The 27,008-nt window shown below is 39.5% G+C and overlaps 2 protein-coding genes across 3 annotated transcripts in view; both read right to left on the reverse strand.

The window, feature by feature from the left end:
* The window catches only part of LOC118335248 (disintegrin and metalloproteinase domain-containing protein 8-like), a gene marked incomplete in the record, with an annotated part of 25,493 nt that extends 8,628 nt beyond the window's left edge, over positions 1 to 16,865 (reverse strand). Inside the window, 13 exon segments of the mRNA XM_035671491.1 lie at positions 10,836 to 10,925; positions 11,293 to 11,479; positions 11,996 to 12,138; positions 12,234 to 12,315; positions 12,406 to 12,575; positions 12,667 to 12,729; positions 12,804 to 12,869; positions 13,584 to 13,782; positions 14,692 to 14,768; positions 15,147 to 15,222; positions 15,327 to 15,400; positions 16,228 to 16,334; positions 16,725 to 16,865. Of these exon segments, the coding sequence (XP_035527384.1) occupies positions 10,836 to 10,925; positions 11,293 to 11,479; positions 11,996 to 12,138; positions 12,234 to 12,315; positions 12,406 to 12,575; positions 12,667 to 12,729; positions 12,804 to 12,869; positions 13,584 to 13,782; positions 14,692 to 14,768; positions 15,147 to 15,222; positions 15,327 to 15,400; positions 16,228 to 16,334; positions 16,725 to 16,761 (1,371 nt within the window).
* A 1,099-nt stretch (positions 16,866 to 17,964) lies between these two features.
* Positions 17,965 to 26,742, reverse strand: tubgcp2 (tubulin, gamma complex associated protein 2). 2 transcript variants are annotated; one of them, XM_035671159.1, is made up of 18 exons: positions 26,617 to 26,742; positions 26,283 to 26,443; positions 24,900 to 25,028; positions 24,335 to 24,511; positions 23,829 to 23,988; positions 23,541 to 23,748; positions 23,228 to 23,427; positions 22,082 to 22,271; positions 21,847 to 21,992; positions 21,581 to 21,761; positions 20,922 to 21,102; positions 20,379 to 20,551; positions 20,120 to 20,248; positions 19,912 to 20,032; positions 19,650 to 19,793; positions 18,931 to 19,047; positions 18,688 to 18,851; positions 17,965 to 18,487 (listed from the first exon to the last, which is right to left on the reverse strand). In XM_035671159.1, the coding sequence occupies exons 2-18, from the start codon at positions 26,430 to 26,432 to the stop codon at positions 18,412 to 18,414; spliced, it is 2,646 nt and encodes an 881-aa protein (XP_035527052.1). In that variant the 5' UTR covers positions 26,433 to 26,443; positions 26,617 to 26,742; the 3' UTR covers positions 17,965 to 18,411. The 2 variants fall into 2 exon arrangements, with proteins under 2 accessions (XP_035527052.1, XP_035527060.1); XM_035671167.1 differs by having other exon boundaries at positions 26,639 to 26,736.
* Between the last annotated feature and the right edge of the window lie 266 nt (positions 26,743 to 27,008).

Genomic DNA, 27,008 nt, shown 5'->3' on the forward strand with positions numbered 1-27,008 from the left:
CAAGAATAATGGATATTTTACCGAACACTCATTTTAAACCACCAATTAAGAACAACATGTACTTAATTGGTAGCTCCACACAAATCACAAATATTAAGCAAACGAGGTCATGGTACTATCCAACGGTCACTAGGATACTCAAAATCATTGCACTGCCAGGCAGCTGTTGATAAAAAGCTTATTCAAACCACACCAAGCGTTAAAACTACTAACCACCAGTAACATGAATACAAAAATAATAATAGACACCTCTACAACTTAACTTACAACACAAATAAGAAAAACCACACCCATACCACACCTCCACACACCAAATCTCAATTTCCCCATGTAAAACTAATTTACTCACGAATAATTCAGACCTTAGAGACAAACACATAACAAAATAAAACACAAATACAGCAAAATCTTGAAAAACGTACGATCTTCCTACACCCAAGCGAGCGACCCATTCTTGGATCACACTATATAAGCACAAGTCCACATGAGACACAACTATAAACTACGTATACAAAGGATTAGCAGAAAAAAAATCCTTTTACAAACACAATGAACGCAAACTGCAGCAGCAGAATAATAAGGAGAGTATTATACACAGAAGAATACATAAAAGAGCTATAAAAATTGTGAGCTGTTCTAGCATCCAAATCAAAGACATAACTACAGTATCGGCTGAACCACGATCAGTTCGTTCCTAAAAGCTTCTCCTCAACATCTCTTGGCCTTTGGAGACTCACACCAGAAATCGTCAATCGAATTTCAATATATGTACCTGAGAAGAGAGAAAACTAATCCAGTTACCTTGCGAAAGCTCACACACCTGACTACTTTATTAATGAGAAACATTCAAATGAGACTATACTGAACATCGTGGCCTAACATCGCTGGGGAGCAGCACGCAGGAGGAGCGAACGGTTTGAATTCTGAGCAGCCGAGAGGCTGGGCTATGACTGGAGATATCAAGAAGGCAACACCCGGACCTAGGATTATTATATACATGAAAAGCAAAACAAGACGAATTTTCAAGACACATTTATAAAAAATGCGAAGCTGCTACTTTGAGGGTTGTGAAGGACAGTTCTTTATCATTTTCCGCACAAAACCAAAAAAAAAAAGCAGTCTACACTCATGAAACGAAGCAAAATGGCTGCACAACATCACATTAAGATAAGACTTATGATACCCAGAGGGAAACCTCACATGTTGTAGCAACACAACCAAAAAGTTAAGAGAGAGCAGCGAAGAAACGGATACCAGACACTATTTTATAAACTGGATAGAATACCAGTACAATAAGGACCTAAGGTAAGCCTTACGTGCAGTACACAACTTCCGCAATCCCATGATCTTAAATTAAGATACTTCTTGAGACATAAGCAGGCGTTAAATCATTTTAAATATCTTTTTATCAATCGCGCTTTATTAACAAAACTCCACGATACCTTTTAACACCTATACCCACTTCGTTAAATAATCCCACACAATCCCCAGAGAAAAAACAAAAAACTATAAGATAAAAGACAACAAACCCATAGAATAAACGGAAACACAAACTATTGGAAAATATACAAGAGATATCTGAAGATGAGTAAAATATTAATAACAGGGAACAGATGGGCTGAGAAGACAAAAACAATTTAATCTATATATATAAAGACTATGATATGATACTAGAATATCAATTTACTAACATAAAAACTGTGTATATACACAATGCACAACCACTAACAACAAAACAACAAAGAGAACAGAGATACAAGAAACAATATTCAGTGTCTATACATCTCTACGAATAAACCTCGGATTTCCAACTGCGTACTTCATTAAACCTGCACCGCCAAAACTCAATTCACCTCCACGAGCGTATGACTTGACCAAAGTCTATATATCACAGATAAATTCAACACAGCACTTGAAATCCGTATAGCAGGAAGAGCCGGTGCACTCACCTATGTGTTTTACCTTCAGAGGTTGTAACACCGGTCTTCCACAACTCGAGGATGAGCTCTACAAACTGTAACACACGCAGCGTAAAAACAAAGTCAGTAACACTAGTGTTTCAATTTCGATTGCGCTTCACTCAGAACTTTTACTCTGGAAAACAATTTAGTTCATATTTATAATAATGCATTGCTCGTCAACACTTCATGACACACTTGGTACAGTACGCCCTGAAAAAACACTCACCAGAGATACTAAACCAGCAAGAGCACACTTATATGTCCGCAAATGAGTCCATCTACATCAAGTTAAAGGAGTCACTACAAAATAAATACCAATAAAAGACTGTTTATAGAGTAATTGTCCAAAAATACTATTGACACGTTGACGCCCTCACACAAACAGTCTAGTTGCAAGTCAGACCAGCTGATTACATTCTAAACACCTGCATAACCAGGGTGAAAAAAACTAATTAACGAGCGAAATTCCTCGTTAAAAAGATAAAAAATGGCCAAACAATAAGGGTTTATGTTGTGTTTAGTTGAATAAGGTACTGAGGCACCCTTTTTTTGGTCCAGTCAGGCACTTTAATGCTGAACTACGTGATATCGAGACTCAACATACTAGTACAAAACATTTTCACACTTTGCACTTAAGACTTAAGTAGACCCTAGAATAAATGTACCTCTTTTTTCCGACTGCACTCTATACTAGCCTAGGTTAAACTGATCCGCTGAACAAGATGACATATCTCTATTACCACTATATTCAGTAGGTCTTACTAATTGTCTTTACTTATCACCCGAAGCCAGTTTTTTCATCCAAATTTCAAAATACTAAACGTACAAAGCATTCAACTAACCTCAATGCTAAGCAGGGCCATGCCAGCTCTAGGCAAAGATCGGGGTTAACCACACTATACAAACCCTGACGCTAAAAAACAATACCTGCCAAGTATACTCAACACGTCTGTGTGAGAAGTGTGAAAAAAGTTACTAAGAATTTCACCAAACACAACTATTGTATTCAGGCAGTGTAATACTGCACACTGATGTCCCAACCACCAAAATCAAAGACTTACGCTGAGTGTACAAGCTGAGAACATAGTTACCATAAAAGTTATTATTTTCCAACTATCTCGAACAACATCCACATAAAAAAACAAAAATGGATAGATCCATTTCTAACAACAGGTGTATACCCAAAAGCGCCTACCTGTGTGCCATAACCCACTACGCATGACAGTCCACACAACTATTAACATAAGACACAATATGCTACGAAAATTATGTGAACATCTACCATAATCACAACCACAAAACGCCTCCTTCATTGAACTTCACAACTGCAGTTCCTAACTAAGAAGCCACTATAGAGAGCTAGAAGAAGGCCCTACATACAAATTAATCCCATAAGCCCCATATATCATAAAAATAGCACAACTTTACAGCAGAAATAAAACAATATAAACACACATGATCACAAAAAAACTGTTTAGGTCCATACGTTCACTTCCCGAACCGTTCATGACAACTGTCACGAGAGGGAACCTGAAATCTTATTACTAGCAAACTTCACCATAACGTTATAAATTAAATTTACGAGAGAACCTAAAAAACAAACTAACACAGTGTTGGGTCCTTATTCACGGATGATTCTTACAAATGACTTGACAGATATAAGATCGAAACCAAATAAACACCCGCCTTGCCTTATATAAACGCAACCTTTTTCCACCACGGCTCAAAAAGACAGAAATACTAATCTCTGCATGCACATTAATATTAATTAAATTCTGAACTTTAGCAGCCAAAACTTAATTTACCTAGAAAAACTCTGCAATGAAAATCCTCATGCTTTGCATTATTCTCCCCCCTTTAGACCTAGCAAATTTTCAACAGCTTAGCCGGCACTCAGCGTCTGTAGGTAGACCATGAAGACAAATATCATACTGAGGTGATGCGAAACAAAAGAAGCACATAATACAACCTAAAGAAGCGAGACTCAGCTGTAAACAACCAACACTCCATACATGAACCTGACCCACCACAAAGAATACAAACACACTGTCCGAAAAGACATACACCATCATGCAACCTCACACTCCTTAAAATTCCCTTACACTCAGACCCTCACCAATACCTCCGGCCCATGTGTCAACACCCTGTGGCCGGCAGAATCGGACTGGGACCAGTAAACAATCAGAGAGCGCTGCAATCTACAGTCACCCATACGATATCCATCGAATAGTGCGAGACAATGACTAAGCCACTCCCTGAGGCTGTCTTTTACCATTTGGCTCCTGGACATCGGGTTCAGCTTGTCTGCGAGTGATATTATCCTAGCTGAACAGAAAAACGACATTATAACTCACCAATAGTTAGAGAAAGTGAGCACACGACACACACTGGATATCAAACCTGTGTACCCTAGAAGACGCGACAGACACGAAACTGTAAGTAAACACACTAATGCACTGTTAGAATTGTCCAATAATTGATCCTTTTATTACCAGAAATCAAGGCACTATCCGCGATCACTTACGTGATCACCAAAGCAGGATGCAAGAGAACTAACACAACCGAGCTATTCATCCATTCCTCGATGCAGGGAAATTACACACCGTTACCAGCTGACACTTCGTAAATATACCGCCATCTCAATGATATTACCATAATCCTTTATACACATAAATAATGAGCACCCAACTAACCAATGTAATTACACTAAATATATCAAAATATCACAATACCGAGCACTGCGCTTTTTTCAGCCCTTCAAACCTATGCTATAAAATGTAAGCACACCTTGCTTTACGCCAGCAAGATCGGGGCAAATGAAACTCTCCTGAGACCGTGAAATGATCATCAACAACTAAAGCAGTGTAGTGGCATGAAAGCATCGACAACCCAGAAAATGTTTTCACACCATTTGACTCGATTAAATGATATAAATATCCTCCTGGGTGAAGTGTGATCTTTTATGGCTCGAACTTTCCAATCCTTAACATAAACACAATATAGCTCACAACAAAATAGGGAAGAGACGCTCTCCTTTTTTAAAATATGATCCTTTGTGATATAATAAGATTCAGATATTGTTTCTTTTTGTGTAGATAATGGTGCAAACTACGTGTTAAAAAAAAGGAGCTTGTAAAACGGGAAGTAGTTCTAAAAGGCAGCTGAGCGTTTTCTGTTTGTCATGGCGGCAGCAACCATGACAAACATTGCAGGAGGCAAAAAAAAAAGATTGATACAAAGCCTCAACAAAGGATGGACAAATAAAGAAGATTAATTTTTTGTATTATCATATTCAACCATAATTGGAGAAATACTTACACAATCCAAAGGAATCAGCGTACACTGAAAACCATCAGTTTCCCACAACGTATTTGCTATCGCCTTGTTTCTGACAGAAGGAAACGAACCGCCCGTACCGGCCTGTGCGGAGACACTTTCACAAATTCTGGCACTGTGTCCCATTCTTCCTCCTATATATTTCTCGAATTTTTCAGCTGCCTATACTGAAATGAGAAGATAGAACCGAGATGCAGATAATCACATAATGGCCAACTCCAGCATCCAGATTACATATCCCAGCCAGATAACCACGAACAATGTGTCCATAGTCTTCATGTAAAATGATATTGCAGACCTACTTTAATAACCAGATGAAAACCTATAACTCATTTTAAAATCAGAAGAAAACACTCAATATAATCAGTAGCTGAGAAAACAGTGAGCAACAGTGCATAATAGAAAAGAATTCATGAATTGTTAAATTTACTGGAAATGAATTCAACCCAAGAGGTTGATCGATGCAATGTTATTATCTCCAACTGCTCGCCACCAAACCATCGAGGATCCGGACAACAGGAATTAGACCACATAAATACAAGAACCTTAATATAGTCATTTATCTAACTATTAGCAACAAATATAGAAATAGAGGTCATAACAGTCAGCCTTCTACAGTAAAGAATAGTTTCAGACCTAACCATTTAGAAGCGCTCAAACTCTGCATAAAGGATGTACAAACAAGGAAGTGAAGAAGCCCAGCCAAGAGACTTCAGTGCGAAACTACGTTCATAACTATGTGATTACCAAACAACCTGAGAACAATAAAATCCGCAAAAACAGTCACACAATTCTACGCACATTAATAAAGCGATCACGGATACGTCGGCAGCATTATAGCACCCCGAAGAAAGTCCCCAACTGAACACACGCTACAAATACGAATGATTTTCATGCCTATACAACCCTAGAACCTCACTCACGAACCCTATTAGATTTATGAATTATCTTAGTGCACAACCTACTCCGTGTTTCCCCGTATCACACCACGTACTCGCCAACCACAGATGCGCATTTCGTCGAACCGCCAAAAATGCGGAGGAGGCAACACGCCTCTTGCCAAATGAGCAAAAACCGCCTCCGACACCCAATAGATAAAAACCACCAAAAAAATCCACGTAATGCTCTCTTCCACGCCTAAGACGGTTTATACTTAATTCTCTGGTAAAACATATTGGTTCCTTGAAAAATATGGACACAATGCACCCCATAGATCATTCTGTTGAGAGAAAACCCTTGTCGCTCAATCCTCAAGCCAGTATCATAAACAAATTGCTGAATGCCACGAGTAACACCAAGTGTAAGGCCATAACCTTTTACCCGTGAATGAGCACTCGCCCCCAAAAAAGAATCTCCTCCCACAAAATAATATGAGTCGCACACTTTAAGATTACCTGCAAAGAAACCAGAAAATATAAGCAAATGAAAATAGGAAATTTGTTTGGGAAATTAGGTCGGAACCTCACCAGTGGTCAATTACAGGACTGGGACAATACCAGAACACGCCTGGAGAAGATATATAATACAATCTCATCATATAGTTGTGATCAACCACGTTGCCCCCCCCCCCACCCCCCCCCCCCCCCCCGCAACCCGGCCCGAAGACCTAAGTGAAAAGAAAATGGACTGGATTGATAATTGTCAGCACAGTTAACTAAATAATGCACAAAACGGACCTCAAACATTACAAACTTTCATGTGTATTTATTCCAAAACAATATTATAAATACCAACCGTGTTTTGCTAACTTTTCAGTCCTGATACATGGAACAATTATAGAAAGACAGTACTCCCAGAGCTAACTTTGGGAGTATTTTGTGATAAGAAACCAAGATGACGGCCTGTCAGCAGAAGTATACAGCAACATCGATGGATAAAATGCCTTGGTCTGATACAGAAAACCTCGTAATACAGACATAAGCAGGGACGATAAGCCGAATAGGTCTATCCCACAGTTTTGCCCTTTTTCCCCCAAGAGATTTGTTCAGGCTTTAAAAACACATGTATGACTATAACAAACCTCTGGTCCCATGAGTGAAAAGAAGATATTCATTCCCTCTAAACAAACTATGGAAGTCCAAGTTTCACCAAAAAGATGAAAACAGTCTTATACTAAGAATCTTATTTATAATAATCTTAAAAGACAAGAAAAAAATAATCCTCTGCTCCACGCATGTTCTGTATCCAAAGTAAAAAAAAAGTAACAATAGAAGTTGTATAGAAAACACATTAGTTTAGAAAAAAGAATAATTAGAAAGCTACAACATACTGAGCTATATTTACACAGTAACAACAAAACAAGGATAAATACATAATAAAACAAACACCCAGCAGAGGAAACCAAGATAGTTTCCATCATCCTCTATACAGGAGGTAAAAGAGCACTCAAATGCACGAACTCATAATTTTCCAGAAGTCCGTACGTAAACCCGTCCACCCTGCTTAAGCAAAAAAAGCTGTCCATGATAGTTATTTCATTGTTTTTCAGTCAAGAATCAGCCTTCCAAACAATAAGAATGTTTTTGTGTTTTAATTTAAGATAAATGTACTGATTTTATTAATGTTAAAATAACTCTTATTGACAAGTTTTTTAGATTCCTTAAATTACAGCCCAAAAACAAAAAGTGAACAAAATACCCTTATACTTTTAAGACTCTTAAATAACACTGAGTTTTAACCATTGCTTCGATAAATAAACCACAACTTTGAGCCCTTAAAAATATCAAAACCTTTTGCATTTTTTTGTTTCTACAAGGACCTCAATATCAGGTCTGTCAGTGGGAATGGTTTTAAAAGATGGCTAGGATTTGCCAGGCCAATATACTAAACCAACAGACACACCAATGTGTTTTACCCAACATAACCCCGAACAGATTTCTTTGCTCAAATACAAAAAAATTCACCTATACTCGGCCAACAAGACCACACATATGTATATAGCTTGTCATCCAAAAGGCGAGAACTATTCATTTATCAGTGTGTGGTAACGCAAGCTATCTTATAAACTCAACAAAAATCATGAACAATAAATACAACAGCAACAATCACTCACACCTCAAACTATAAACAACACTAAAGCATCCTAATAACACAATCCTTCATAAATGGGAATTATTTAATCATAATTTCCGAGACTGTCACCACGAGTGAAAGTTTATACCATAACAAGATTCATATAGATATGAAAAGAAGCATACAAATAGTTGGTGGCAGGAAAACCAAGTAAACACCAACAAGAAGAAGTTACAAAAATATAAAATGCTGATGTAATTAAGTCAAAAATCTGACTGCCCACGACTAGATCTAAGTATCACTGACCTTCCATAGCAATAATCAACTCATAATTTTGAGATAACCGATGAATGAATTCAGCGCTTACGCCTGATTCTCTGACACCACTTACACAACATCATAAAACAAATATAAGACAGGGAGGAAAAAAAAATAGGAGATGTTCCAGCAAAACCCTCCAGATTGCACCCACACTGGAATGATGTTACCGGGAAATCACCAATGAACAATACCCCGAACAAGCCTAAGAACAAACATAACAATAATAGAAAATATCTTACAAACTACACAAGAGACCTCACTATATTAAAATTCCCTCGGTCGCAAGTGACTATTTCATTAAACTAACCCTCTTCCAAACAAGTTAGTTTCTTAGACAACAAGAGAAATTATACCACAATCGTGAACATCTGAAATAAATAAAATAACAAAGCTACTAGAAATAAGACTAAAAGAGCCAAAGCTGCCTGAGGCTCAGCTTGTCATCTGCCAAAAGAAAAGACAAAGCCCTCGGCCGCACACGTCACCATTCTTATGTTTCGTTCCGCTCTCTACATACTCACCAGCGAGCACACCACACCTAGCACAGCAAGATACCTGGTCCAAACACCCCTCCGCACATGCTGCCTCAGTGTGTGGTGCAGCCGGCAGAATTGTAGAGCAGTAGCACCTTAGCCGCCTAAGAAAAAGCACAGGTCTTTGACCGATTCATACCAAAACCAAACACCACTAGAGCTGTCTATTTCAACGCGCACAACAGTCCCTACAGAACACGCGGTGGCAAACTACTAAAATGGGCAGGACCTCGAGACCCACTGGCAGAACCTTCTGCACACTGAATATCCTGGCAAGCCATTCCTCACCTAAGAGGAATATAAAGATTAAAGATTTTTCATTTTACGGGGATGCCGGCACTAGAAGCAAACAGGCTATCGCAAGTTGTTGTATATAATCCTAGACTAAATCGTTCACAAAAAACAAACCACTTCGCACCACCCCCTTCACTTATGATGCCTCATCATTCTTAGAGAATGTGCCGGGGACCTTGCAATGGAAAACAGGACGCACAAACATCACAAACTAACTGATTTTCCTGAATTATCTTTAAACTGCCTAAATTTTGCCGTCTCGGGCCATAGAGTAAAAAAAAACATCTCTCATATGCACAGCACAGGAGTAATGATCCATGTTATGCCTTGACTTATTCATATAAAACCTACGCTCTCCATGATACCCGCCTGGCAGTGGCCGCATGACTACCGCCTAAAGCCACAGTACCATGACAGAGGCTCTTTTAATAGCTCCAAGCAGATGTGAAACTATAAGGAAATATACTAAAAACTAAATAATGGAAATGAATCTTTAAACATAAATTTCCATGGCTTCCCAGAAGGATAAGACCTAGGTAAACACCACAATTGGGTGAAATACTCCACTGCTCTTCCTGCAGTTCCCATAATAAAATATTGGAAACGATTATTGTCCCGCACTCTGGATGAACCTGCATACATACCTCCCTAAGCCGAGATCACATAACAAGCAATCAATCCGACAAATCAATGTCCTCAACAAAAATATAACACATCAACCATACAACAGCACTCTAAGCACTGCTGGGCCAAAGTCACCAAACCAACAGTCAAAGCCACTGCGCGTGAACATTGGAGTACACACTTCAATCACAAATCCATATAGCATTACTGCATGTTAGCATAACTCTTGAAGCAAGAAAGCTTCTCATCTGAGTCCTTGTTAAAAACAAAACAACAGTGCTGACACAGTGAAAATTTAGTACATCTAGCAGTGAGAGTGTTCGCAGACTGCAACTCCCTCATTCACCCCTACCCTAATAAACTCACAGAGTGTATATGCATATACTCACAATAATTAAATAGAACTGTGCACCTATTATAACTCATACATAGTAAGAATATTCTCATAAACTTTAAAAGTGTTATTTTTTTATATTGCCTGTTTGCACTTGGGCTCCGTAGAGGACAGAAATTTCATCGTGCTGTCATGGTCCTGTATGTCGTGCATGTATAGCATATTTGACAAATAAAGCTGACTTTGACTTTGACTTGATATTCCAATGCCTGTATCTATTATATTCCATTTCTGCCAGCAGATCCTCCTAAATGTTACACACTGGACCTTTAAATGGTGGAAATCCAAAGAGCAAACTGCTGACAAAGTCTAAGAAAGCCACTTTAAAAGCTTCATTAAAGGCAGCTGTGTAAATGGTACCTGGCAGTTGTCACAGCATTGTCCATGAGCACACTGGGAGCCTTCAGTCAGGCGACAAGTTGAAGCGTCACAACACGGATTCCTGCATTCCTAGAAAAAACAAACAAACACAATCTTCAGTTGTGTCATGTTTGTGTATCCAGTTACATCTTCAACAGGAAATGCAGTGATGAAAGTTGAGGGAAAACAGATCTAAATCTCCCACACAAGCATCTCTGCCAAGAATGTGAGCTCACAGGAAAACTATTTTAAATTTGGAGGCCAGCTTGGGATGCCCCTGAGTCACTGCTACCTTCCCTTTTATTAACTGTAACCACTACAGTCAGTAACCACTACAGTCAGCTAAAACAGAAAAACCAAATGACGTTGTCCTTCACCAGAGGTTATATTAAAACTTTCCAAGGTCCCAAAAAAAAGACTAATCTGTTACAGCCAGAGCCTCCACTGAAGGTTTTACCTCCACAGTGCCACAGTCACACTCCTCTCCGGGATCCAGCATGGCGTTGCCGCAGCAAGGGGCCATGGCGATGGTCGTAACGGAGATCGGCTTGGACAGGCAGCTGGGCTGAGCGCGCTCCATGAATTCAGCGAGCTGCTCCACACTGCAGTCGCTGAAGAACTCCGGGAACGCTTGACTTCCTGTCCTGAAGAGGAGGAAAACAGTATTTACACTACATGGCCAAAAGTATGTGGACACCTGGACATTACATCCGTATGTGATTGCTGTATATTTCATTCTGTTAATCTGCTGCTATTACAGACTCCACTCTTCTGGTTTCTGTCTTTCCACAAGTCTGTGCAGGCTAGTCACTTTCTGTCACACTAAACTGGTCGAACCATTTCTTTATGGAGCTTCGTGCACCGAGACACTGTCATGTTCAAACAAGAAACAAAAAAAAACTGCCGCAGAGTTGGAAGAACTCTGCAGTCTGAATATCAGTGAATGCTGCAGCATTAAGATTCCCCTTAATCGGAAACGGAGTGACTTAGCCCAAGGATAGAGGGCATATGTATAATTCTTAAAGTTTTATCACCACTATAGAAACACTACGCAACTGTGAAAGTAAAATAATGCTAATAAGGCTAATTATAAGCTCATTTTACTTTTGTTTGTTTGTTACTTGTTAATTTTCCTTCCTGAAAACCGATCAAGACTTTACCTGAGCTTATCCGCCATCACGCAGTTCCCGCTGCTGTACGATGGACCGCACACACAACCCGCGGCATCATGGGACAAGCCGAAGTTATGTCCCATCTCATGAGCGATGGTAGAGGCGAGGCCTATCGGGTTGACATGGTGATCCTGGAGGAGAAAAGCAGCAGAATGTATCATGAGATACCGAAACACTCCCTTCCACCTGCGTTCGTTAAAGGATTAGTGTAACTCGTTATTCGTACCTGATTCACTCCGCCGGAGTTCTCAGAACACATGGCAAACTTATTCGCGAGTCCAACTGTATCTCCATCAAAATCTTTGCCACTGTCGAGGGGGAAATAAGTCTCACATCAGGTCAAACTGGCAGCATTAAAGCGTTCAACATCTGCACGGAGATCTGAGACTCAACCTTACGTCACAAACTGAGCGTTGTCGTGCTTCGTCCTCGGCAGAAGGCTGGTCTGCCGCCACAGGAGAAAATTATCCAGAGCCGTCTCCGAATTAATGTGAACGTCAAAGTAGTCTTTGTACGTCCAGATCTCCAAGCCCACCAGCATGACCCGGATGTTCAGAGATCGATACAGCTGCAGGCGGGGAGAGGAGACGTCAGTTATTTCAGTGAACGCACCGGGAGCTTCCGGTGGCGAGAAGAGGGCAGGAAAAACATGCTTTTACCTTGTCAACGTGATTTATAACTCCAAGAATACGGGATTTAGTCTGGCTTCCATATTGGTTGTACTGGACGAAGAGAAACACAGTCAGATACGTTGTAAAAGAACAGCTGTAAAAGGAATTTTAACTATGATATTTACCTCAGCATTGTCCACCACCACAAACAGCTCCACAAACTTCTGCGGACCTGTGATGGTTTTAGATTTCTGAAGAAAAAAAACAACCTTTATATTAATATTCTCATTTAAACTGACATAAAGAAGTACAACAAAGATCCGTCTACTGCTTTATATCTCTTATATCAGCTGTTTATTACTTTTACTACAATAGAAACTACACATTAAAGAGACATTACAGGTAATGCTGATGTTTGTGACCAGCTCACAAACAAATATTTGCCTGTAGCGTCTTTAAATGTAACCAAAAGCACAGAAAAGGAAATAACAACAGGAACAATTACATAGGTAAATTAATAAGTTGGTATATTACTCACTCATACACATGCACACTAGTTAGTTTCAGTATCAGTGTGTCACTTCCCTTTCCTGTACATCTCATATATCATATCATACATCTTCTCATATATATATAATATTTTATCATATTTCTACAGAATCCTTTTTCTCTCACATTGGCAGAAATGGGCCTCCATAGGAAAGCAAGCTTGAAAAGTACTTAACATTTTTAATTATTATTATTATTATCATCATCAAAATTTATTTATTTATTTTTTTTTAAAAACTTGCCTCTCCGCTTAAGCAGATTCCATTTTCACAGCTGGGAGACTTTGAATTTTATTTTAAAAGCTGCCTTTACATAGAACATGTCTTTAATCTGGATGTTACAGTGTTAAGAGTCATTTTTAGATACCTGAACTTCCATCATCTTCTGGCTGAATTAGATAAAACCGAATCACCTACCCACATTCTGGACCTGAAGAGTCCTGCGGGTCGAGGGCCCTGGTCCTGGTCCCGGTCGTACGATACGGTGGTGTTGGACGAGGAGCCGGGCCTGCTGCTGAACTTCAGGTGTTCCTGCCTGTAAACTGCGTGGTCGCCGTCCTCAGACTGTCCCAGGGGCTCTATCAGGTAGAGCTGCTGCCGGGCTCGCACAAAGCCACTGAGAACAAATTGTATATGTTTATAAATGTGAATTGACTTATAAATGGGAATAGTTTTGTCCACTATAAACTGTCTGTGAACACGGTGGCCTTGGAAACAGTACCTCTTTTGTCCACAGGGGTCGCCAGAATCAACATAAAAAAGGTCTTCCTCGTTGGGGCTTTAAAGTGACAGTTCTTCCTCTTGCCTGTAGTGCTGTTTATTTATCTAGATTGTTTTAGTTTGAGTTGCCGAGTTTTGGAGACATCAGCGGTTGGTTTGCGGGGCATTTCTGAGCTAGCTAGCGTTACAGCTCAGCTGAGGAGGACGCCTTAACGTTTACATCCTTTGCCGTCATGAGCAAGAGCCTCTTGTCTGTGAGTAGACGCACGTTTCCTTCTGCGTGGTGATACGTAGAAAGAAAATAGTCCCTATGTGAAACTGCTCAAAGCAAGGTTTAGGGATTATCTTGAGTAACCGGGTCATGATTTCTGAAAAGAGGCATTGCTGTTGAGTTTTTTGGCACACCGCAAACCGATTTTCAAAACTCGGCGACTAACAATTTAGACAAATAAACTGGTACTTTTTTTGTGTTCATTCTGGCGACCCCTGTGGACAAATGTGGTACTGTTTTTAACCATCTTTCATTGATTTCAAGGGAAAAGGCATTAAAAAATTTCAATGAAATTTAGAAACACAATAAAAAGGAAAATAAATTCAGTTGAGGCAGATTATATAAAAGTTATGCTGCAGTAACTGGACAAGATGACATTCAATAAAGGAAATATAAGCGTGGGAGAGAGATTAAAGTAATCAACTGATGACCAAACATCATGAAGCAACACATTTCACAAATATCTGGCAAACTTTTACTGATGGCAAATTACAAACAGGAAGTTCTGAAGCAGTGAAACATTTATCTTCTTACCTAACGCCCGAACAGATCCCAACGCTGACCGAAGAGTCCTTCATGCCCTCAATGTGACCATGGTAGTAGCAGTGCTCCTGGGTGGAAACACGATCAATTAAAGATGAATCTGTGCGTTCAATCTGCCGGAGTTAGTTTACGTTCTTCTTAAAGACTCACAAAGGGAGTTCTTTGTCTTTAATGTCCATGAGATTATGAATCACAGGTTAGGAATGTCAGATATTTTATCTTTTATCTTTAAATAAACTTTCATTCAGTATTATTGCACTGAATTCAGTGCACTAGGTCAGTTCAGTTCTATAAATAAATACATTTTATTGTACAGAGATGTCAGAAAATAAAGGATAAACACCTAATTTCCTGACTATAAAACATTATTTTCAACTACTCTATTAAAAATGACTTCTTTTTGTCTTAATTTAACACTTCAGAGGTCAATTAAAGTCAAATCTCACCTCATTTGGTGACGTTGTGACACGTTTTCCGTCTTCTGAATAGTGTGTTTCAGTGTAGCCTTTCCCAATAAGATTCCTATAAAATACAGTCGGAAAAACATATTATATATATTTAACATATATTTAAATATTTAAATATTAAAAATACATATTTTGTTAAGTGGGATTTGAAATTTTTACCTGTTTTTTTCCAGGTAAATCGTGTGCTTTTTCCCTTCAACAGCCAACTCGTACCGAACCGTATCAGGATAAAGCTGTTGGAAAATCGTCCGTCAGTCACATTGAAAGTATTGATAACAATTAGACCAACTAGCAGCAGTGGAAGAATTACTTACAACCTTTACTTGGGTAAAACCACAGTAAAGATACTCTGATACAGGTATAAGTCCTGTAGGTTTTAATGTAAATGTACTACAGGGAGTTTTAACTGGTTATGAAACAGTTTAATCCGGATGCCTCTATATGACCTCTCTGATCCTGTAAGAGGGGCAATAATAAAGGTGGATTTATCAATTCAAAGTTAATGGATGCATATTGGATATAACTGATTATATATATTTCATAAAATACAGTTTATATCAGCTCATAACTGTGTTTTAGGTTACAAAAAAATCGGATTCTTGAAATAAACAAAACAATACCGCTTTTGTCCACAGGGGTTGCCAGAATCAACAAACACATTATTAAGTATTATCTAAAAATGCACTTAAACTATTAAAAGTAAAAGTACTCATCAGGCAGAATATCCCTTAATCAAGAGTGTTGTATTATTATATATTATATTACTGAATTACTGTAATAAACACATGTGAAAGTAACATTTTAATGTGATAGCAGGATGAGATAAAAACTCATTTTAGCTACATTATAAACAGTAATTAAAGTACAGCTACAGTAATTAGATTACAGAGAAATATCTTTTTATAAGTATTATGGTGATAATAATTAGATTTTTATAACATGTTGAGGTAGTTCTTCCACCAGCTCCATGACTAACAGGTGTCACAGGTGGGTGAGGAGGGTGAGGAAGGTGAGGAGGGTGAGGAGGGTGAGGAAGGTGAGGAGGGTGCGTTGTACTCACCTGGTTGTCCCGCAGGCTCCTCTTTAGTCTCCCCGCCAGTCTCTGAGGTCTGACCACCTCATATCTCTCCACGTGAGACAACATCCCCGAGCACTGCACGAGACAAACTACACACAGCAGGCAACACTTCATTAATATTATTATTAATATGACTATTATTAATATTACAGTTATAGTAAATATATGAGCAGAATGTGGAGATATTGCTGCTGTTAATGTTTCACAGACTTCTAGGAAGTCATCGACACTCCCTGATAATTATAGCCTTTTTGTTTCTAAATCAAATACATTAAATACACATTAATTAACATTACAACAGGCGGGAAGCTCATTAAAGCTCATTAAAAACCTCTAAATCACCTTTTTTCTACTGATTTGATCTCGTTTGGACACTTTAAAGCAGGAACAATGACCGAATAATAAAAGCATTTAACATTAGAATGTATGAGAGCTGCACTGTAAACGTAATGAAAGTGTTTTATCATAAATAAACTCACCCCATATCAGCCACACTGAGACCTGGTTCGCTCCCATGATGGTGCACTCTGCTCGGGCTCTCTGTCTCTCATCTACCGTTAGTTGCTCCACCGTTAGTCATCGGTGGCCAGCAGCTGTTCCGTTAAAGCTCCGCCTCCCGGTTCCCTCTTATCGCCTCCCCGCATGTTTACCGGATAGAAACCGTCAAGCGAGCTCCGATTCAAAAAACTAAAACACAATTCCGGTGAAATTTTCAATGTAGTTATTTATTTATTTTTAATTTAATTGTTTTTGATTCAATTATTTATTATATTATTTTTTACATTCACAGGTGTAGATTTTATTTTAAGTTGCTCCAAGCTTGTGGCATTTATAAATGATAATAGTATAATAAGTTCATTAAATTTAACAAATATTGTTTATTTTTTCCCTCTTTTCTATTAATATGTGCTGCTGGATTCATTAAGTTGCTTAACATCCATTAATGATGTCTGTTTGTTATCTGAAGAAACGACCAGCACTTCATACTTTAGTTGTTTTGATTTTTGTTTTGTTTTTAATTTTGCAATCTTATATTTAATATGTTTTTTTGAGTTTATTCTTCGTTTTTTTAATGTTCTCTTAATAATAATAGATTTATTGATCAAGCAGCTACAGATACAACACAAGAGGTAAGAAAATACACATTTTATCCACAAAATAGAAAAAAAATAATATTATATATATATATAATAACAATAGAAAGAATAGAATATGTGATTTATAAGGAACATTGCACAGGTCACAGCAGGAGGTAGCATGGTGTAAATAAATTAATAAATATAATTATGTGTATTTGTTTATTGTTGGTGGGTAGAAATTATAATTTTTTAGTGTATTAAAATACGTTTACAATGTAATACAATGTTTGTACCATCGGCAGTATATATGCGGTTTGTACATTTAAAGTTTGATTAGAGTTTTTAGACTCAATTAGCAGCTGTATGAAGATTAAACAGTAATATTTTAACTTCGTACAAATGTCCCTTATACAAACCTTTCTCTCCACGCTTTTATTTTGAAGTTTGTCCCGTCAAGTTTCCGGTATGACTCTTTTACCAATAACTACTTACCGTAATAATAATAAAGTAATTTACTATTTTCAACTGACAAAATACGGATGTGAAACATTTGAGTTCTGATAATAAAGTCAAAATATAAAAAAAATAAAAAATATACATTTTGACTTTAAAAGCATAATTCTGAGAATAAAGTCAGAAATAGGAGCCTCAGAATTACTTTTATTTTGTCAGCAGGGAGGTTTCCACGGGAACAGTCAGAAACGGTGTATATTTAAGGCAAAGGGAGTCTTCATTCAGTAAAGTTTTAATGAATACAAACATACATTATTATTATTATTGTACAGGTACAATAAGTTACCCATAAGAAGTGCCATAACTTTCATTTTTCAGAGCAGAATAAACATAGAAGCTCCACTTTTTCTTAAAATGTACTTTTTGAAGCATTGAAATGAGTCAACAAACATCAGACTAGAACTCTACATTCGATACAGTCCATAATATATCACATACACACTGAAGTATCAGCTCTTTTAAATCAACAGCCGACGTCTGTGTGGTTATTATCTGGACGGTTGGTTGTTGGAAGCGATGGACAGACGTGAGGAAAGGATGTTTTTATTGCTGGGTGACAGTTAATACCAACATGCTACACTGCTGCTTTCTGACTCCGCTCTATGGCCATCCTCTCCAGACGCTCAGTGTAGAATCCATTGAAATCCAGCCTGTGACATTATAAGAGCAGAGAGAGCAAATGATCACAAAAATAAAGATTAAATCAACTTTTTCCCCCAAAAACAAATTTTAAAAGACTTCAAAACTTCAATTTTTAAAGACCTGTCAAAATAAAAGCAGTAATGAATGGAAACCATTGGTTGGAAAGTAGAAAAACCACCCAATACATGCACAAACACAGCAGTTATACCTGTAGATGATGCTGATCATGCTGTGCTCGCAGTCGTTGGTGCTGTAGATGCTCAGCTTGTCCAGCAGGTCCAGCAGCAGCATGCTGAAGTTACTGTCAAACTTACTGATGGTGGCCTCAAAGCCTGCGTCCGACTGGAGGGCGTCCACGTACTCGGCTAAAAACTGAAAGCACAAACATATCACTGGAGACACTTTAACCCCAAAAGCTGAGAGATATCAGTTCAACTGTGGGGGAAAATACCTTTGTGGTCAGCCTCTTCCTCTCGGCATCCTCAGCATGTTCGCTCTGAGTGGGAGGTCCATCCATAGTCCCTTGTTCCAGAGAGAGGCGCTCTAACCTCATGCTCTGAGTGAACCGCTGTTACAGCCAAGAAAAAACAAACATTTTAAAACGAGCATTTGGGATCTTGCCTGTTTGTATATATACAGACTTCTGTGACTTTTCTCTCCGTCTTCATGTTTTCTTTTTGGTGGCTTAACACTGGGAATGTGTCCTCACATCTCTATTTACAAGTAACGCAGATGTTTCTTATAGCAAAACATTCACAGACAATGTGGAGAAAGCGCAAAATGATCGCTGACGTCATGATCAGTGGACAGTGAAGGTCACGTTACTCTCCGCTGATACACAAAAAAAAAACAAAACACAGCAACGTAAACCTGGCCCTTCGCTTTCAATTCCAAGTTATTCCCAATTTATTCGCCACATCTAAAATTTGCTTAGCGGGTGTTAATTCTGTTCCAGTTCCTCAGTTTGTCCTTTTCCTGTTCGGATTTATCCCGTTCTGTGTCACATTCACTCTCCTCCATGTTTGTTTGTGTTGCCTTCATCCATGCCGTATAGAGCATAAGATGAATTGTCCATTGTCACACTATATATATCATCATACTGCACAGCCCTAATAGGAATACTTTAAAAGGTACAGATGTTCAGGAGCAGAAACAAGCGTGTCAACAAACCTGCATGCAGTTTGTGAACATGACGCAGACCGCCATGAGTTTGGAGAAGATCCTGAGAAGCTCGGGGTTGGTCAGCATGCAGTCCTTCAGGCAGTTGTCCAGGAAGCTCGTGTGGTGGCAAAGCACATCATCAATGTTTGACGCCTGGAGAAGAAGACCACAACACATTTTCTGTGAAACCTGTTTTTCAGTGTTCACGAACATGAGCGCAGTAACACTAACAGCGAGTGATCAGGACAGACAGGAGAGCTCATTCACTCACTGTTTTCAGGTTGTTCTCCATGATGTGCCAGGTGGGCTCCATCACCTCAAACATCATGTAGTACTGGATGTTCTGCACAAAGTTGAGCATCCGCTGTCGGAGGGCGAACGCCGCAGCAAACCTGCGTACAGGAAGTACAGTGAACAGTGTGACGAGAGTGAGATTTATTTTTACCATAAATTCAACTTAAAATGCGACGTGAACTCACCATTTGGGAGAACGTAACGAGTACTGCTTGAAATCTTTGTTGCTGATCCACACGTTGCATAGGAGCCTCTCGACATGTTTGCAGTAAAACATGTGTCTGAACAACATCTGGTACCTCGTCAGGGCTTTCCTGGAAGAGGAGAAGAAATACTGTTTTATATTTTGTTTGTACTTGTAGGCAGGGGCGGATCCAGAGGGCTTGCATGGGGAGGCAGCTGCCCGTAAATGAAACCTATAAATAAATAAAATCAGAACAGAACCTGTTGATGATGAGCGACAGCGGCCATTTTACGATGTAGTCGAAGGAGAAGGCCTCCAGCCCGCTGAGGGCCACGTCTGTCGGGTCTGCGTTGATGATGGCCTTCTCCTGTTTGGTCTCGATGGCGAGCACCCGCAGCAGCTGAGTGATGACGTCATGAGGCATTAAGTCAATCTGTGGAATGAAAGAGAGGAAGTTCAAACATCATCAAGTGTGTAACAGCGTGACTAATTCATGAGGTCAGTCTGCGAGTGAAGGAAGACTAATAGACTGAATAGATTAGTAATGGTGCAATGATGGAAAGGAGGGATTGATGCAAGTTTTCTGTATATCATTTTTGGACTTTTCCAGTATTTTTCTTCTTAAAGATCTCCTGCTGGGTGACAAACTGTAACTGAGACTTTATAAATAAATACTTCTGTTATACTTTATATAAATATATTTTACGAAGGTCAATAAATGTGCAGTGTTTCCAAAGTCAATGAGTAAGAACATAGTGATGACTCATTTACACTAAATCTGACTTTGTACACCACCCACCCACCTTGAGGTCATCTTTGAAGGGGTCTGTGTTGGCGGTGCTCATCCTCAGAGCCAGCTCCAGGAGGGCTTCGAGTCTGGGGGGAACAATGTCGTCCACTGGCTTCTTCAGCTCTTCCTCCGTCAGGTCCATGAAGTGCACAAAGAAATCGCCTTTGTCCATCAAGAAGTAGTGCTTGATGGATCTAATGAAACCAATAAAGGAAACATATAGTTTTATAAATTACTAATGGAAACATTGTGAGCTAGCAGGCTTTTCTTTTGTGCAGACAGACTTTTTAATGTTATGAACAATGCAGAGATTATGCTGTGCTTTTGTTTAGTCTGTGCTATTTCAGTCCTTCATGTGTTTTTTTGTCTTTTGTACTGTAATTTGTGTTGTTTCTTAAAAAAAAAACTCAATAAAACTTAAGTAAAAAAGTCAACTTATGTCTTTTATTTCAAGTCTTTTTAGCTAAGCTTTCTATGAATGTTGTTTTTAGCTTGTTTTTCTGTAAGTAAACTGGGTTACAAGAAAGCAGAAATAAATGGAGAAACATGACAAATGCAGATGCTTCGATACAGGACACGAGGACTTTCAAATGTCACGGATCCCGTTCATGTGTCTATGGTAAAATCTTTCCAGTCACTCCCTCGTTATAAAGGACTTGAAAATCCATTTACCTCAGCCGTGAAACCAGCTCCTTCTCTTCCATGAGGAAGGCCAACAGGACCTTGCTGGCGTAGTTGTAAGCTTTCTCTATCTGCTCCACGTAAGCTCTCTCCTTCAGGGTGTACAGGACCTCCTTAGCGTCAGGACACGTCACATCGCGGCCGCACTCCCGCACCACGTTGAGGTATTTCCCTTTGCAATAACAAAGAAGGGAATAAAATCCTTTTTGTCTAATAAAAGGCGCACATAGTGTTTTACATTTGTTTTTTGTTTTTACCTGTGCTTAATATTTTGTCAGCCATTTTCTGTAGAAACGAGGGAATCCGATGTTGTACAATGGTGTATCTCTGATCCCAGTATTTATCGTTGTAGTCCTCCTGAATTTTCTCTTTCTGCAGCTCATGCTCTTCCACCATGAACTCGCTGTGAGGACGCAAAATATGGACACAAATCAGATTTAAACACACAGCAGATACGGTGGGTTGTTTAGTTATTCTGAGTCTGAACCATACCTGTATGGATCCTTGATGATTCCCCTGTAGATCCACTTCTCCAGTATTTCAAAATAAGGGACACTGGCGGCTTTAGTGAGGTAGAGACACAGCTCCTGAGCCTGGCTGTCACCGGTGTAGTTGAAGGTTCGATCATGGAGAAGACTTAGCGTCGACCCACCCATACACTCTCCTTTGTCCACAGAGGACGCTGCGGAAATAGTAGAGACAGTTATTTTCATTTCTAAAGCCTGTTCGTTACTAAAATCAAGATGCAATAACATAATGTTTGTAGCAACTCTTTCTAGAAACTTCCTGAAGATAACAGTAAAAGATCAGCCAATGTTATACTTATTAGTTTTATTTATTTAGAGACAGTGGTGGACAGTAAGTACATTTACTTGTACTTTACCTGAGTATTTCCCTTTAATGGTACTTTCTACTACTACTCCACTACATTTCAGAGATAAAATATGGTTTATAGTTTATATAAAAATATCCTTTGTAAAAAATTAAACCAGTTAGTAAGGTACTGGTTACTTCAACTTAAGTAAATGATCTGAATACTTATTCCACCCTGAGATAAAATACAAAACCTGGTTCAGATCGCCCTCCAGTGGTTAAAACGAGCATTCTGTCTTCAAGGCTTCTTCTTACAGGGTAAATACCAGCAAATGCTTTAAATACAGTATGTGAGCAAACGGTAATTAATCAAGTCATAACTTTATGTTGTTCTTTCTGTATAAAATAGGCAGCAACATGTCCATACTGTATCTAATAAATGATGACATTGATGATAAAAACTGGAGGATCTGGGTTGGTTTGTGTTGTCACAGAAGCAGGGACGAGTGTCTCTCGTGCTTATGATGGTCATTAATTTAGCCACAGGGATGAACTGTATTCAACTGCAAAATAAGTTTTACCATCCATCACAGAAGCAGCCTGACAGACAACATTATACTCTTGATATCATTACAACTAATCGCTGTCCTCCAGCTGTTTGATTAATCAGGCTCACGTCCTAACTCCTCGTCCTTTTCTTGTCTCTTCCTTCCCCTCTCGTTTTTGTCTAAATGACACAGTAAGTACACAGTAAAGTTTGAAGAATGCAAACAGCAGGAAAACATCAGACTCATCATCCTCGCAATCAAAACTCCCGACTCTTACCGATAGAGGCGAGTATCTCCATGGTCCTCATGGTGGGCTGGATGTAGAACCAGAGCTTTTGCAGGGACAGCAGGCCCTGCCGCTGGAGGTGCTCCAGCTGGGTGACCAGGATCAGGTACTCCTTCATCAGAGTCCTCATCGCCGCCGTCAGCGCGTGGTTCACCTGGCCGTACTCGAAGGACGACTTCTCTTCAATGAAGCTGAAGGACAAAAACAATCCCGCCATCTAACAATGTTTCCTCTGTGGCAGTCACAAACGTGTACCAACCAGAGCTGTAATGTTTTTGAAAGGGTTGATCTGACTCTCACTCACCGTGTTATTGTGGAGTAATATGACGCAACAGGTAATATTCTGTTAACCAGCTCTTTCACAGACATGTCCAGTGTGGAATCGATGATGAAGGAGCGGTTCTGCCTCCCCAGTACAGGCTGAGCTGTGATGTCCCGCCCGTCAACTCCAACCAGGACAAACAGCAGATCCTCCACCAGAGCTTGTTCCTGAGCAGCCAGGGGCATCGTACCTGACCGCAGAGAACACTGTTACAGACTCTAACAACAGTCATTCACTGGAGGTCATTTTATTATTTAAAAACCATCTCACCAATGGCCACAGCTGGATCTCCTGGAGGCGTGGGGCTGGTGATGAAGTCTCCGAGGAGAGCAGGACGGTCGTACACCCAGTTAGGAAACACGGGGTTGGGCTGGGTGGGGTTCTTCTTGTTGTGTTTGTCCCTGAGCGTCTTCCGTATGACTTCGGCAGGCTGCAGGCAGAACCACAAAGACAGACCGAAAAATTACAATGCGAAATGGAATTTAAACTTTCTAAAAAACAGTAGGTTCTCCCATGAAGGTTATAAAATATTTGCCCTGCTCCTTTTAATTAACCTCAGGGCCGAGTTATTCTAGAAAATAACTATTTTGCTGTCCAACCACATAGTAACATGCAGGTAATCGGGGCTGCAAGGGAAGAAAAGCACACACAAATACACTCCAGATGGGATTAAAAATCATCAAACCTCCCGATGATGAATTAATCCCATCCGAATGACCCACCCTCTCTTTCAACCTAACCTTCAGATCTTCTGCATCTGAGTAAGAAATGCTCACCAGAGGAGCGTTGGAGCTGGCCGTCACGTTGCCGAGCTTCTTCCGCAGCTCATCCAGTTCCTGCATGGACATCTTGGAGCTGGTCTGAGGCAGACTGTAACTGGTCGTTGTGGTTGACGTCGTGTTCGCCGACGACTCCGACCTCTCTTTGGCATTCTGCTGCAGAAACTGGAGCGTCTACGAAAACATTGCGACAAAGCTGTGAGACGGTGGAGAACTACTACGTTTCTATGAAGCAGTTTATCTATGAATGTTAAACATGAGAGAAATCTATGGGCCTGACCTGAATCAATACACGCCTTTGTTTTCTTATGAGTGGGTTTTGAGCTTCTATTTACATCAGAAACACTAGCTGATTATTTGATGGTTTGTGTGGCAGCATTAACTGTATATTACACTTGTTTCTCAACACTACTCCCATGTTAATAGAAAAATCACATGAAAACACAGCAATCACTCTTTACATAAGTAGTTCAAATCTGTGAAACCAATGGGTGAAATAAATTCATTTGATATCCAAGTAATAAGAAACAAAAGCATTAGCTGCTTGTAAGCTGTGTATCACCTCTTTATCCTCGCAGAGTTTGGAGAGCAGATAGACGAGAGGGTCGAGGTTTCGAACATTTTTGGACTTGAGCTCCTCGTACTTCCTCAAGAAGTCTTCGGGGGTTTTAGAGAACTCCGCTAATTTAACCTGAAAATGATAAAACAGCCATTATCATCAGAATATCCACAGTTAGCAACACATTCATTTCCACAAGAGGTGCGACAAATCCTTTTCACAGCAATACGATAGCTGATTTAAACCCTTTTACACCTGTTTTATATTTAAATGGTGACACACTGTGCTGCTATGTATGTAACTCTTCATCTGATAACCAGCCCTTATCAAGGAATCATTTTCCAGAACAATAATGCTTCTATGAAGAGAAATAATCTTGCACACAGCGAGTACTGCAGAGCTACAGCTGCTGACAACTGGGAGAGGAAAACGCAATCAGAAAAAATTCAACCTGCAAAAATATAATAATAAAGATCTTTAGGTTTTATCCACGCTGAGCGAAACACATTGTCAGTGTCAATAAAAGATTATTATTTTGTCTTTGCGGGTTGAATGTGCAGTCTCTGTCACAGAATATATTTCTATTTCTTAAACACATGTACTGTACACATGCATAGACACATATCTCAGAGATTACAGTATTCATTTTAGGATTTTAGGACATTTGTCGGGGTCTGTACCAAACAAACATGTTTTCTTAAATCTGCAGCACTACAGTACTTCACAATGATCCTGTCGTGTGATGTGAATATTGCAATTGTGCAGCTCTAATTGTTCTTTACAGGCTAAAATAGTTTCCTATTATATACACTATATTCCAGCTCAAAAAGTCTCACAAATGATATGTTGACAGATAAAAGTCGCTCATGCTCAGGTCACAACAGAGCAGGGTTCCCACTCTTTCTAAGAAATCTTTTTCCAGGAGTTTTTCTCATTTTTCTGAGAATACAGGTCAGCACTTACTCACACCAGCGTTTATGGAGCTCTCCACCACAGCGGCCTCAGTGGAGCATAAATAACTGTTCAAATCAAGTAGAATTTACTTTATATCAAAGAAAATTCATCTCCTTACCTGTTTGCCTATTAAAATAAATATAGAAAGTACAATTATCCCCCACCAACGACATACGTAATTAATATGTAATCCAGGACAACACAGTTAATCTCCAGGATGTTTGGTCATTAATCAATTTCCAGGTCTAGTCTCTAAATTTCCAGCTTTTCCAGGACAAGTGTGAACCCTGACAGAGCTCTAAATCTCCCTAATTTAATGGCAAATGATGCAGAAGTTCACAAACCCATCCTTCCTCATCAATCCCAGGGCATTATGTCTGATTCTCTGTGCCTGTAGAGCTGAATAAAGCATTATTGAGAGTGTAAAAGCACCTTGGCACTGTGTGCAGACACTGTAGTTGTCACATAAGGCGTCCTGTGTTTCTGCAGTAAGTCTATGTATCCCTCTGCTCCGTCGCCTCCTCGGACGTGAAGCAGGCTGAGCAGCTCGTTCACATCATGGTGGATCCTGAACTCACTCATGGCTCAGGCTTCTGCAAAGACAAAGCACTTAAATATTCAGTCAAACAGCTTCTTTTTGCCTCATGTGCAGCTGATATCTGCACACACAGCCGAGCTACCAGAGGCCAGGTCGCTGCCCGGCCTGCAGGAGAGGCCCGAGTTAAACACACACATCACGTAACGGCTGCGAGATATATATACACACCGTGTTAGAGGTCCAACTGTACCTGTGAGTCGTCTGTGGTACAATACAACAACAAACAGCGGCGGGTATCAAACGCGCCCACAACCGAAATCCTTCTTCTTCTCTTCCTGTAATGTGCGCAGTAGTGGCGCCGCACCGCCCCCCGCAGGTTGAATGTGGCGGTGCAACTTCATCCAGCATTGGTTTTTAATCCTGCATTTATTTGTTTTTGTTTTATTTTTTTGCCTTGCTGTATTTGTTTTATTTTTTTGTTTTAATCTTATTAATCTTATCTATCTTTTTTTTAATTTTTTTTATTATTATTATCATTTTTAACAAAGGCTTGTAGATTTTATTTTTTGGTAATTGAGAGACGATAAATGTTTTGTTGTATAAATGCAATTTATGTTCCC

The sequence above is a fragment of the Morone saxatilis genome, unplaced genomic scaffold (genome assembly GCF_004916995.1).
Source record: "Morone saxatilis isolate NCDOM2014 unplaced genomic scaffold, NCSU_SB_2.0 Contig1, whole genome shotgun sequence".
Lineage (NCBI taxonomy): Eukaryota > Metazoa > Chordata > Actinopteri > Moronidae > Morone > Morone saxatilis.